Source organism: Leucopleurus acutus (genome assembly GCF_964270905.1).
Source record: "Leucopleurus acutus genome assembly, chromosome: 2".
Classification (NCBI taxonomy): Eukaryota; Metazoa; Chordata; class Mammalia; order Artiodactyla; family Delphinidae; genus Leucopleurus; species Leucopleurus acutus.
Genome location: NC_139143.1, coordinates 115,182,083 through 115,195,258, shown reverse-complemented (window position 1 = coordinate 115,195,258; position 13,176 = coordinate 115,182,083). Strand labels below are relative to the sequence as shown.

General features: G+C 40.8%; 1 protein-coding gene across 10 annotated transcripts in view; it reads right to left on the bottom strand.

Annotated features, from left to right (window-relative positions):
- Positions 1 to 8,895: 8,895 nt before the first annotated feature.
- Positions 8,896 to 13,176, bottom strand: part of KYAT3 (kynurenine aminotransferase 3) — a 54,092-nt gene continuing 49,811 nt past the window's right edge. For all 10 annotated transcript variants that reach the window (XR_014325984.1, XM_082833136.1, XM_082833137.1 and 7 more), the window contains one exon: positions 8,896 to 9,253. Coding sequence is in view for 9 of the 10 variants with exons in the window: in XM_082833136.1 (XP_082689262.1) it covers positions 9,191 to 9,253 (63 nt within the window). In the remaining variant the exon portion in view is untranslated. The remainder of the gene's footprint in view (positions 9,254 to 13,176) is intronic.

The following is a 13,176-nucleotide window of genomic DNA, read 5'->3' as shown; positions in this document are numbered from 1 at the left end:
GTTCCTCTGACTTTCCAAGCTCCTTCAACCTCAGCATTTTAGTCAAAAGATGGCACTGTTTACAGCTTAGGTGACACTGCCATATTGCAATTGTATAAGCAAGAGGCCTGCCAGTCTTGAAGTTATGTACTTTTTCAAACAAATTTTTTATTTGAGGAAATGAAAATTATTTAAAATTCTGAGCATAAGATTGTATTAATATTTTGATGTGGTCTAACACCTAATTTGCATAATTCAAATTCATGAAAGATACATCCATATCGTGCCCAGGGACGATAATCATCTATTAATGTATTTTTGTTTTATTTGCACAAGCAGATCACGTTCAAGAGTCTATTCATTTTTTTTCAAGTAACAGAGATGAACTGCATTCTTTGACTAGATACCATAATTTATTGAACTATTACGCCAATAATGGAGGAATTGATTGTTTCCAGTTTTGTGATATTATAAACAACGCTGTCATGAACATTCTTGTTCACATTTGTGGGTGAAGGTTTGCATGTTCAAAGTGTAAATACCTAACAACAGAATCGGGGCATCAAAAGACATGCTCATACAACATTTTGATAGATATTGTGAAATGGCCCTCCAGAGATGTTGCACCAATTCAAGTGTCCATTTCCCCAGGTTTGGAAGTCAGGGGCTGAGATAGCGTTATCAGCATCATTTCACACTAAGAACCACGCCCTCATTAGAAATATTTATTTGCCAGGCAAAAAGGAGATAGATGTAATTCCAAGCTTGTGTGTGTGTGTGTGTGTGTGTGTGTGTGTGTGTACATGTGTGTACATGTGTGTACGTATGCATGTGAACATATGTACTCCCTGGCTTAAAAATGCTTGCATACCACTACTCTATTAAATCTAATTGTCTTGGAGCCAGGAGCCAAGTGCAACTTTGAGTGCTGTATCCTGGGATTGGGTTTCCAGAGGTCAGATAGAGTCCCACATTATTGATTAGCTGAAGCTTTCAGCACAGGTGATTCAGAAGCCTGGCTAACCATATCTGCAGTTTTAGGAACAATATTTGGCACTTCAGGAAACTATTAATAAGTGAAAGACATGGGCCAAACAGAGACCCAAGGTTAAAAACAAAACAACATCAAAAAACCAGTGGTGTTCTGAGGGCCAAATTCCATTTGCAGAAATTCATTTATTCAGTGCTACTTTATGCCAGACTCTGCTTTAGGTGTTGTGGATACAGCCATGAACAAAACAATAAAAATCCTTGGTCTCATGGTACGTATGTTAGGAGGGGATAAAAATGATAAATAGAATGAGAGAAACATTTTAAGTTCAACGGTAGTAAGTGCTAAGGAGAAAAATAAGGCAGGGAAAGGGGATGAGGAGAGCCAGGATTGACAATTTTAAATGGGAGGTCAGATAAGTTCACCTGAGATGACATTTGAATAAAGATTGGAGGTAGCCAGGTGGACACTGGGTGGAAAGTATCTAGGCAGAGGGAAACTCAGGTACAGCGGACCTAATCTGTAACAGCCCTGGTGATCAGCAAGCAGTGCATGGAGGGAAGGGCGGAGTAGTAGATGAGGTTAGGGAAGAGCAGGGTCAGGTCATGCAGGGCTCCAAGGTCAGAGAGACAATTTTGGCTTTTACTCTGAGTGAGACTGAGTGGCATTGAAGGGCTTTCACCAGCGAAGTGTCATGCACAGATTTTCCTTCAAAAGTGGTCAGTTCCCAGGGTAGAGCAGGCAGACTACTGTTTACCAGGGCATTCCAGAGAGAGAAAAATCTTTAGAAAACTGAATGGTTTTCATGAGTTTTGTACCCTTTTGTACATATATTGGTCAGCAGAATGCTTCAAGAATAATTATAGGGACTTCCCTGGAGGTCCAGTGGTAAAGAATCTGCCTTACAATGCTGGGGATGCGGCTTCGATCCCTGGTCAGGGAACTAAGATCCCACATGCTGTGGGGTAACTAAGCCTCCGTGCCCCAACTGCTGAGCTCGTGTACCTCAACTAGAGAGCCCATGTGCCGCAAACTATAGAGCCCACGCATCCTGGAGCCCATGCGCCACAACTAGAGAAGAGAAAACCCGCATGCCACGACTAGAGAGAAGCCTGTGTGCTGCAACGAAAGGTCCCACGTGCCTCAAGGAAGGTCCCGCATGCCGCAACTAAGACCCGATGCAGCCAAAAAATAAATAAAATTTAAAAATAAATAAAATAAATTAAAAAAAATTAAAAATAATAATTATAAAAGTGGTGTTATAAAAAGTCATCTGGGGGAATTCCCTGGCAGTCCAGTAGTTAGGACTTGGCACTTTCACTGCTGAGGGTGCGGGTTCAATCCCTGGTCAGGGAACTAAGATCCCGCAAGCCATGCAGTGTGGCAAAAAAAAAAAAAAAAAAAAGTCGTCTCAGTAATTTACACAGAAAATGAGGTTATGGTTGTTTATACTTTCAATGGATAATTAATGAGAGGGGTAAAGATTTTAAAAAGTAATAGCTCAGGATAACCACTCTCATTGACAAAAGGACAAAATTATTATTCATCTTTTTTACTATGAGATTTTGCTACAAATGACAAGTTTTACATAATATAAGAAAAAAGATGCTGTATTAAATGTCAAAGAAAGTAGCAGCTGTATAATATGATGAAGTTAATATTGATTAGAAAATCTAATTATTTCTACAATTTATTTTGATCTATCCCAATACAGCTGTTTGTCAGCAGGTAAAGTTACTATTTAACTGGTATGACTGAGTAATTAGATGTATTCTCAGAGCAGTAATAAAATGAAATTCTCATGTCTCATGAATGTGGTTGAGGTTTTTGTTTCATTTTATTTTATCCTTGGGTTTAACCAACTGAGACCAAGAAGACTTCTTGTTTTATCTGGAGACAATTTTTGATTTAAAATATTTGGTAACTGTGTAGTTATATAATCGTTTTTATCATAAGAATGATGGGAAAAATGTATGAGTTTGACAAATATTTGTGATGATTTACCTTGCTCTCATACTAAATCCTTCAGGACCTCACCATCTCCTTCCTGGGCTCCTGCAGGAGCCTTCTGATTGGTCTCTCTCACTACCTCCAGGCCCAGGTCAGTTTATCTTCTAGAAGAAAAATTTGATCTGCGTACCATATCTTCTATATCAGGTAGTAATTCATTCATCTGTAAATAATAAAAAAAACTCTATTCTGGTGGCTTAAAAAACAGGGGTTTATTTGTCTCACGCATTACAAATTCTGGGGTTACAGTAGCTCCAAATTGCTCCCAGGGTCTGTCTCTTCTTTCTGCTCTGCCATCCTTATTATGTAGGCTTTCACTCTGATGCCAGTTGCTGCCTGAATGCAAGATGGCTGCTGCACCTCCAACCCTTACTTCTATAATACATTCCAGGTGGGAATAAAGTAGAAGGATGAAGAGGACAGAAAGACGAAGAAGTCTCAGGATAACTTTGCCTCATCTTTTTCCATGAAGGTAAGCTCTTCTCAGGCACTTTTGACTAGTTGCAAGGGAAGCTGAGAAATTGGATATTTTGGCTTTTAGCCTCCATAGTAGAAGTAGTCAAAGGAGAAGGTGGATTATTATTGGCTTTTGGATAGGCAAACCTATCTTCCAAAAAAAATCTTTAAAAATTCATTATTGTGTGAAGTCCATATCTCATTATTATAATATAGTATAATGTCATAAAATGAGTTCTTACATAACTTTAGGAATTTGTAGACAGCTTATGGTCATTTTTTGCTAATCTACTTGTATTAGAATTCTTCAGAGAAACAGAACCAATAAGGTGTGTGTGTGTGTGTGTGTATATATATATATATATATATATATATATATAGAAAGAGATTCATTTTAAGAAACTGACTTACATGATTATGGAGGCTGGCAAGTCCAAAATCTGCAGGGTGGGCCTGCAGGCTGTAGACCCAGGAAGAGACCATACTGCAGTTCAAGTCTGAAGGCCCTCTGCTAGAAGGATTTCCTCTTGCCCCAGGGGCGGGGGGTGGTAAGGTTGGGGAGGGGAGGTGGGGGAGGTGTGTCAGTCTTTTGTTCTGTTAAGGCCTTCAACTGATTGGATGAGGCCCACCCACATTATGGAGAGCAATTTGCTTTACTCAAAGTCTACTGATTTAAATGTTAATCTCTTCCAAAAACACCCTTACAGAAACATCCAGAATAATGTTTGACCACATATCTGGGCACCATGGTGCAGCTAAGTTGACACATAAAATTAGGCATCACCAATATACCACCTACATTAACCATGCCTGAATGTCAGGAAATAACATCTGCTAAAAGGTAGAGAGCATAGGGCTCATTTAGAAATTGAAATGAGTTCAGTAAGACTAGACATTTGAGTAGGAAAAGATGGGAAAGATGGACTGGAGGATTAAGAGGGAGACCATATCATACGGGGCACTGTAAGCCCTGATGAGGAGAGTCTAAGTGACTGAGGAGAAATGACCTTCAGGGGTGATTCCCTTACCTGACTAAGTAATGAACTCATTCTTTCCTCAATCAAGAAGGGTTTGTGGCAGGGAGATCAGCTCGGTGCTTTGTGACCACCTAGAGGGGTGGGATAGGGAGGCTGGGAGGGAGGGAGACGCAAGAGGGAAGAGATATGGGGATATATATATAACTGATTCACTTTGTTATAAAGCAGAAACTAACACACCATTGTAAAGCAATTATACTCCAATAATGATGTTAAAAAAAAAAAGGTTTGCGGGACTTCCCTGGTGGCGCAGTGGTTAAGAATCTGCCTGCCAATGCAGGGGACACGGGTTCAAGCCCTGGTCTGGGAAGATCCCACATGACGCAGAGCAACTAAGCCCGTGCTCCACAACTTCTGAAGCCCACGTGCCTAGAGCCCGTGCTCCACAACAAGAGAAGCCACCACAATGAGAAGCCCTCGCACTACAACAAAGAGTAGACCCCGCTCGACACAACTAGAGAAAGCCTGCGCGCAGCAACAAAGACCCAACGCAGCCATCCATAAATAAATAAACAAACAAATAAATAAATAAATGGTTTGCATCAGAGAATGATCGTCTAAAAACCCCAACACCAAAATAACCCAAAACGACAGCCACAAAACTCATTTATGTTAAGAGCAATGGAGAGTAAAAGATTTTAAGTCACTTAAGACATTTTCTCATCCATTTCCTCCCTTCGTCATTCTGTCCCTTCTTTCAACCAATGTAGTCCATGTGAAGTTGACCTTGGATTGGCCTAAGTTAGTTAGCATGTCCAATCCCCTTGGCCTCAGCGGTTAGCTCAGGAATGAGCCAATATGACACAATATATCATTTGCTGGAGCTTCGGAGAAAGTGTCCTCTTTTGCTGGATTTGCTGGATTTGTCACCATATGATGCTCAGAAACTGCTGTAGCCGTGTTTCTATCCAGGAGGTACAACGTGGAGATAAAGCTGACACAGAGAAGACAGAACTACAAAATGGAGCTTGGTGATATATTACAATATGAGTCTTGGATCAAGCTGTAACTGAAACTAGACTACTCCTAAAATGTTGAGGCAGACAATTCCTTTTTATTTGATTTAAACCCATACAGGTTAGGCTTTCTGTCACTTGCAACAGGAATAATCTTAACTAATCTATGTAACATGATCACATTTGCATTTTATAAAGCTTGTTTGGGCCACAGGGGTAAGTTACAAGGAGCAAGACAGGGAGAACTGTTAAGAGTTGACTAGTAATTTAGTTGAGAAATGACATTGGTTGGTGCCAGAGTGGGGGCAATTGGAGCAGAGAGAAGTGATGGATTGAAGAGAGGCAGGGTACTATATAGAGGATTTGGATGTGGGGAGAAAAGTTAAAAATGACTTGTAGGTTTTCTGACTTGAGCAACTGGATTGGTGGCACCATTCACTGAGATAAGGAAGCCAGATTGAATAGGGTTTGCCTATAAAATGTCTATGTGAGATGACGAATGGGATACTGGATGTGAAATTCAACAGATAGAACTAGGCTGTTACAGATTTAGGAGTCACTAGCATAGACAGAGTAAATGAAGTTATTTAGTGAGAAAGACAAAATACCAATATCTAAGAAACAGGCAAAGGAGACGAAGGAAGAAGGGCAGAGTACAAAAGGCAACTGATGAACACGCAGCACCACAGGATCTAAAAAAAAAAAAAAATTAGGGTTTAGGAAGGCCCAAGCGGCCTGCAGTGGTAAATACTGCAGGTATATTACTAGAGGTAAAGCCAGATGGAACTGAGATGTTTCCTTTAAACCTAAGAACATGGAGGTCATTAGAGAACTTAGAACAATAATGGGTATGGAATCCAGACTATAGCGGGTTGAGGGTAAGTGAGGAGTGTGTGTTTGTGTGCGAGAAAGTGAAATCATCAAATGAGGAAACCTTTCTCAAGTTATTCCATTTCGCAGTAAAATTTCTCAAAAATCTAGAGCGAGGTCATCAGTCCCCTTTAGTTGCTAATACTGACATATTTGGCGCTCGCACCCAGTCTCATGTCTTTTGGGTTGTTCCTAGTTTGGAGGAGTTATAAACCGTGCTGCAATAAACATTATTTTACATAACAAAAAAAAAAAGGTACGGATAGGTTAGCACGAAACCATTATCCTTACTCCAGTCCTTGAGGTCCTATGTTACTTCTCTGGCCTAATACCTGCTACTCCATCCCTTGGTTATTCCAACCAGCCACAGCAGACCTTTGGTATTCATCAAATAGAAGACAGCCTCCTGTTATAGAGCCTTTGCACTGGCTATTCCTTGTGCCTGGGATGTTCCTCCCTAAGATCTTCACAAGGTTCTCTCCCTCTCTTCTTCGAAGTCTGCTTCTATGTCCCCTCCATGAGACCCACCTGACCACACTGTTTAAAATTCCAATTTGCTTCCCTAAAACTCTCATTCCAACCTCTACCCTGCCTTACTTCTTTTCTTCATACAATTGCCATGTATAAGTTTTACAATATATTTCATTATGTTTATGATTTAGTTATTGTCTCTCCCCTATCTAGGAGAGCCCTAGAAGGCAGGGATCTTTGGTTCATTTGTTCACTGATATATCCTAAGTGCCTGAATATCTTAGGACAGTGCCTGGCACATATTAGGAGTTCAATGAATATTTGTTAAAGGAAGAAATGAAGCATGGAGGGAGGCCAGGAGGGAGAGAGAAAAAAATGGAAGGAAGGAATTTTGCCCTGAAGAGGAAGAGATAATAGGGTTGTAGATAGAATCAGGGAAAGGATTTTCTAAGATGGGAGAGATTTGAAAGTATCTTACTGTTGAGAAAGGGATCCAGTAGAGGCTGAAGATATAAGAGAATAGGCTAAACCAAGTCCCTGAGAATGTGAGAAGACATGGGATCCAGAGTACAGGTGGTGGGATTAGCACTGGACAAGTCCAAGGCTGCAAAGAGTGGATTTAAACCCTGGTGAAAATTTTATCAAGTCCCCCACACGAGTGGACAGGCACAATTTTCACATGGAATTTGTTTTGCTATGCAATAGTTGGCTCTTGAGGTCCTGGCCTCCTTCTGGATCTGCTTAACCACCAATCCTCCCCACTGTCCCCAGGCCCTGGGGGCAATAAAGAAAGGATGGATGCTGATGTAGATGTCATAGACTCACTTATTGGTAGAATCCCAGCTGGGAGTGCTGGTCTGGTGGTTCCTACTTTTTCATTTTTTAAAATTTTGCTTTTCACAAAAGCAGGAGATTAGGTCATTTAATAGTACTGGCAGTGGTGGGCTTTGAGGTGTTAGGAGAATGGAGAAGGCTGGGTATTTTTACTATGGAGAATGGAAGAATATTAGGAATTGCTGTTGTGGTAAAATGTAGAGAAAGCTCACTAGGGGAACACAGAAGAATTAAGTCAAGTTAAGGTCAGTGACGTGCATTCATGGGTGTTAGAACCTGCCCAATTACGCATTTTGCTACAGCAGCGCTCAGCAGCCCAGCTGCAAGCATGGAGCTTCAACCCCAGGGATGAGTTGTTGTTTGTTTATTTATTTATTTTGACCAGGTAGGTGAGCTAGAACAATGAGTACGTTATTCAAGGCAGCCAAAGTATCTTGGCTGAAGTTATGGATGATGAAATCTAACCTGGATATGGAAGGGAGTGAAGATACAAAGAGACTGATAGAAGGTTCTACAGACTACACCAATGATTTTCAAACTCTAGTGGGAATAAGAATCACCTGGAAAGGGCCAGATTCTGAAATTATTATTCAGTAAGTCTGGGGTGAAGACCAAAATCTATTTGCAACAAAGATCCTAGTTGATTCTGATGTAAGAGGGCCACGGACCAATTTTTGAGAAATAGTGGATAGAGAATAGATTTGAAATGATAGTTTAAAGTAATATTTTGAGAGGAGCTGAGTGAGAGAGAGAGAGAGAGAGACAGAGAGAGAGAGAGATGGAGAGAGAGGGAAATATTGGCCAAGGGGAAACTTAGTGTAAGAATAGGTGGTTACAGTGTGAAATGACTAACTTATTATCTCAAAGATGGAACAGGCTGAAATGATGAAAGGTTTAGGGTATGCCCAAGGGAGTGGGTGGCTGAAGTGGAGAGCGGAGTGGAGGTGAGTATCACCAGAGGTGAGGAGGTCAAAGTACCAAAAGCCAAGGTAATCCATGGGGACCTTGAAGCCACCCCAGATGATGGCAGTACTTGCAACAGAGAGGCAAAACTATGAGCAAAGTTCAAAGCCGTTAGTAAGTGAAGGGGAGAGAACTACAGGTGGGTAGAGACAAAGCAAAGGTACAGAGTTGAAGGGGATGTAACTGGTTAAGGGTTTTCACGCAATGGCAGAGAAGTGAAACTGGCCAAGAGTAGCTGAGTGCTTATTGTTTGCCAGGCTTTACATATATCAGACCATTTCATCCTCACAAACAACAACTCACAAACTTCATATAAAGTAGTTGCTATTTTTATTCCCCTTTTATGAGGAAACTGAAGCGCAGAGAGGTTAAGCATCAACCAGCATCTCACAGTTCTTACCACTGCACTATACTGATTCATAAAATGGTCTAAAAGGTGTTTTAATACATTTCAGCTGAAAAAAAAATCAGATCTCCTGAATATTGTCAGGAGTGGGATTAACAATGGAAATAGTCCTTTAAATTTCATTTGTACTGAAATTTTTTTTTCAATACCCAGCAAGTAGCAGTACTAAATAATTCCATACTAGGTCATTTAATAGAAACAATGCAGTTTGCATGTATCAAAACTTCTGTCTACTCCATGCCTTGATGATCTCTTCAGCAGCATCCAGTGTACTGTCTTTCTGTAAATTAATGAAATAATCATCATTACATATCAAAATAAATTCAAGACGAAATAAAGATTTAAGTGTAAAAAATATACCAAAATCAGTCCATCCGTAACAGTCATGTAGTGATTTGGGAACCTAGTGCTTCTCAACTCCTGATAACTTGAGCTGGGCCCAGATGGGCTCCAGCCAGTCCTTGGCCTCTGCAGCTAAGACAGAGCCCAAGAGCATTCATGGGGCGGGGGTAGGGGCGGGGGACACCTTGGGTTGTGTCACTGGAAGCTCTGCCCCATATTAAGCCACTTAATCTCAGCAGGAACACAGAGCAGGAACACACAGCAACATCCCTTGCCTTGGTGGCCAAATACACAAGTCCCGAGCTCTTTAAGGAGCCCAGTAGCAAATCAAACAAACCAATTATTTATAATTCTATATCCCATTGCTGTCAGGCTAGAAAAGTGAATGAACCTCACAAGAATTCAATGTTAGGGGAGCTAGAGAAGCATCACAGCAATCACTACATCATGCTGTTTTGTGATGCTGGCTGCCAATTCAGGGCACTTTATTACTACTTTCCTGACACCAAAGAAATCTACAAATTAACCAGTATAGGGCCAAAGAGCATCACCAAAAAAAAAAAAAAAAAAAAGATTGACAAACTGTATATACAGCTCAGACTGAAAACAGTTTAACCTGATCCCAGCCAAAACCATGTCCGTCAGTGTGAACACCCTCACTCATAACCACTTGTGGCAGCCCAAGTGGCCTGCAGCACCAAAGACCCAGACTCCTAAGTAACACTGATGCAGGAGGAGAGTCTGAAGGATGTGCTGATGGGATCCATATTCACTGTTTCGTCCATTTGGGTAGGAAGTATTCAAAATCACAGACCTCTTTCAAAGAGGCTTCTAGACAACAGAAGAAAATCCCTCCCTTAGCTCCCAACACACAGAGGATGCCAGGCGGAGCAAGAATGGAGGAATAAATTAATACACAATTACAGAAAAAAGTCAGAGAGTACAGAAGAGTTTACACTGAAAAATAATCATCTGCTTCTTCCCTCCCCACCCCTTCCTACTACTCCCACCATCCCCCAACACAACAATTTATGGCAATTTCTGGTTTTAGTTCTAGTGGTTGTCACTAAAATCTAAATAATGTGTGTTTCTAATTTTTTATTTATCAACTTCAGACAATGTTCACCATTCTCTGCTCTGAATGAGGAAAAATTGGTTCATTCACACTATTCTGCCCCCTCCCATCTAAGTCTCACAGTTATAAGCCCCTAACTCCCACACTGTTTGAGGGTCAACTGTATTGATAAAATGCATTTGTTTTTTGAATAGGTAATACCTACACATGGTAAAACATTAAATTGATGGATAAACTTCCTCTTCTGCTTTCTCTACTTCTCCTTTTCCTTTCTGTTCCATCTCTGCAGAGTGATTTAGTCCAAAAGCCATTACGTGGGGCTGAGTGAAATAGGAGATCATGTATGGGGGCAGGGGGAGCCTTGGCAGCCTGGTGCAGGGTGCTGCAGCCAGAGTGGAGTGAGTAGACTTTCCAATGTTGGTGGCATGATGTGGTGGTGATGGCAGTGGTGGCACTGACCAGGAACAGGGTGTCAGAGTCGAGGGGGGTAAGTAAGCAAGGCCTCTGTATGGCAGGGAGGTTCCAAGCAGCTTGGAGCCTGGAGGGGATGAGGCAGGTATCTGCCAACGCAGACAGGCATGGAGTGTCACAGCCCGTAAGGGAAGAGGAGGGCTTCTATGCAGTGGGTGACAGTGGTGGCCTTGGAGACTTAGAGGAGGGTATCTCTACAGGAGAGTGACAGCAGCAGGTCAGCACAGGGTGCTGAAGCTCAGGTGAGGTGAGGATGGTGGCCATACAGGGGACAGGGGCAGCAGCCTGGTAGAGGTGTCAACGCCTGAGTAGGGTAAAAGCTGCCTGTCAGGGGGGCTGGGTGGAGGGGCAGTGGCACTGACAGGAGACTGGTCACATACAGAAGTACTGATTAAAGAAGTGGTTACATGATGAGCCAGGTGTTTTACTATCAAAGAAGGGAGGGACAAATATGGATAGGGTGAAAGCTAGAATAAACTCTGTGGTGGCTTCAATATATTTAGATAGACATCGAAATAAGTAGAATAGACACAGACATAGAATGTATGTATATACATTTACATATTCCCTACGTCTGTCCCCTGGGAGGGCCTGGGAATACTAATACCCCAACAGCAATGAGCACTCCTAATGCCCAGATCTTGGTTTCTTAATACCATTCTCCACTAAAAGGTGATTCCAAGTTGGGCTAGATAATGACAAAATGAACCGGTGCATCCTGCTATGCCAGAAAGTAAGGAAATGCTCAAAAAATGATGGGGACATGTCAAAGGAAACAGAGGCCAGCTTAAAGGGGCTGCTAATGGCCAAATCTGGGGAAATTTGAGCATCAAAATAAGGAATAATAACGATAAATTATAACCCACTGAATGAAACAGGAATCCATGAGTCCTTACATATATGAATGAATAGATAAATAAATTGCTTGATGAGAGATGGAATATTTTCATAGTCTCAAAGTACCTCACCACAAAACATTCATTATTTATCAAGGGAAAAACTGAAACTTTACAGTAGAGAAGGCTGGCAGACACCACCTCAATAAAGTAATTAAATTTAACATTACAAGCAGTAGGAAAAACTAAAATCATGTGCTGATAGGATGCAAGACAGTGAATAAAGCATCACTTCCACGGTTTCCCACCAAAGGTGCATAATCTGAGTCTATTCACGAGTAAATGTCAAACAAATGTTGAGGGACCTTCTTCAAAATAATTGGTCAACAATTTTCAGAAGTATCAAGGTCATGAAAGTCAAGGAAAACTGAGGAACCATTCTAGCTTGAAGGAGACATGACAGCTAAATACAATGCACAATTCTGGCCTGGACTGACTGACTGATGTCTGTCTGACTGACATGATTATGGCCTGGATTTATTTACTTGGTTGTTTGTTATAAAAAGGACATTATTGGGGAAATTAGTGAAACTTGAACTGGATCTGAGATTAGATAGAATGATATAGCAATGTTAAGTTCATGATTTTGATGGTTATACTGTAGAAGAATGTTGTATAATGGGGAATACATAATAAGGTATTTGGGAGTGATAGAGGAATCAATAATTAAGTTAGGAACTTACATAAAATTCTTTGGAAAAACAGTTCTTCAAACTTATTTATTAAGAATATTTCAAAATATATTTTTAAAGTAACCCAGCCTCCCACCCATCTCCCTCCACCACTCAGTTCTCCCCAGAGGCAACGCTGGGATTTTATTACGTCTCCTCCCAGGGACAGTCTAGGCACTTAAAAGCTTCTATCTCCCTCCCTCCCTTTTTCTTTTTATATAGATGATAGTATTCCTCACAAACTGGTCTGCTCCTTGCTTTTAGCTTACGCTCTATCACTCCATGGAGCTGCTTCACACTTTTATGGATGTGAATGTAACATAATTTATTCAAACAGCCTTCATTGGTGAATATTTTGTTTATAATCCTTTGATATTATAAACAGTGTTTCACTGACAATCCTCGAACACAAGACATTCAATGTACAAGTAAATCCACAGGAAAAAATCCTATAAGCAGAACTGCTGGGTCAGAAGATATGTGCATTTATATTCGGATGATACATTTTCATACTAACCACTGCAGAGATTTTACACATTATACTCGTACTCTCAATCAATGCATGAGAGTATCTTATGAAACTTTTCAGTTGTTTTGGTTGTTTCCAAATTATCAGAAAAAATAAAATTTCACTGCAGTTTTATTTTCTTTCCTCTTATTATGAGTGAGGTATAGCATCCTTTCATATATTTGACAACCACTGAGGACTTTAGCCATAATCATTGTAAAGTGCTGCTGCTTTTGGTTT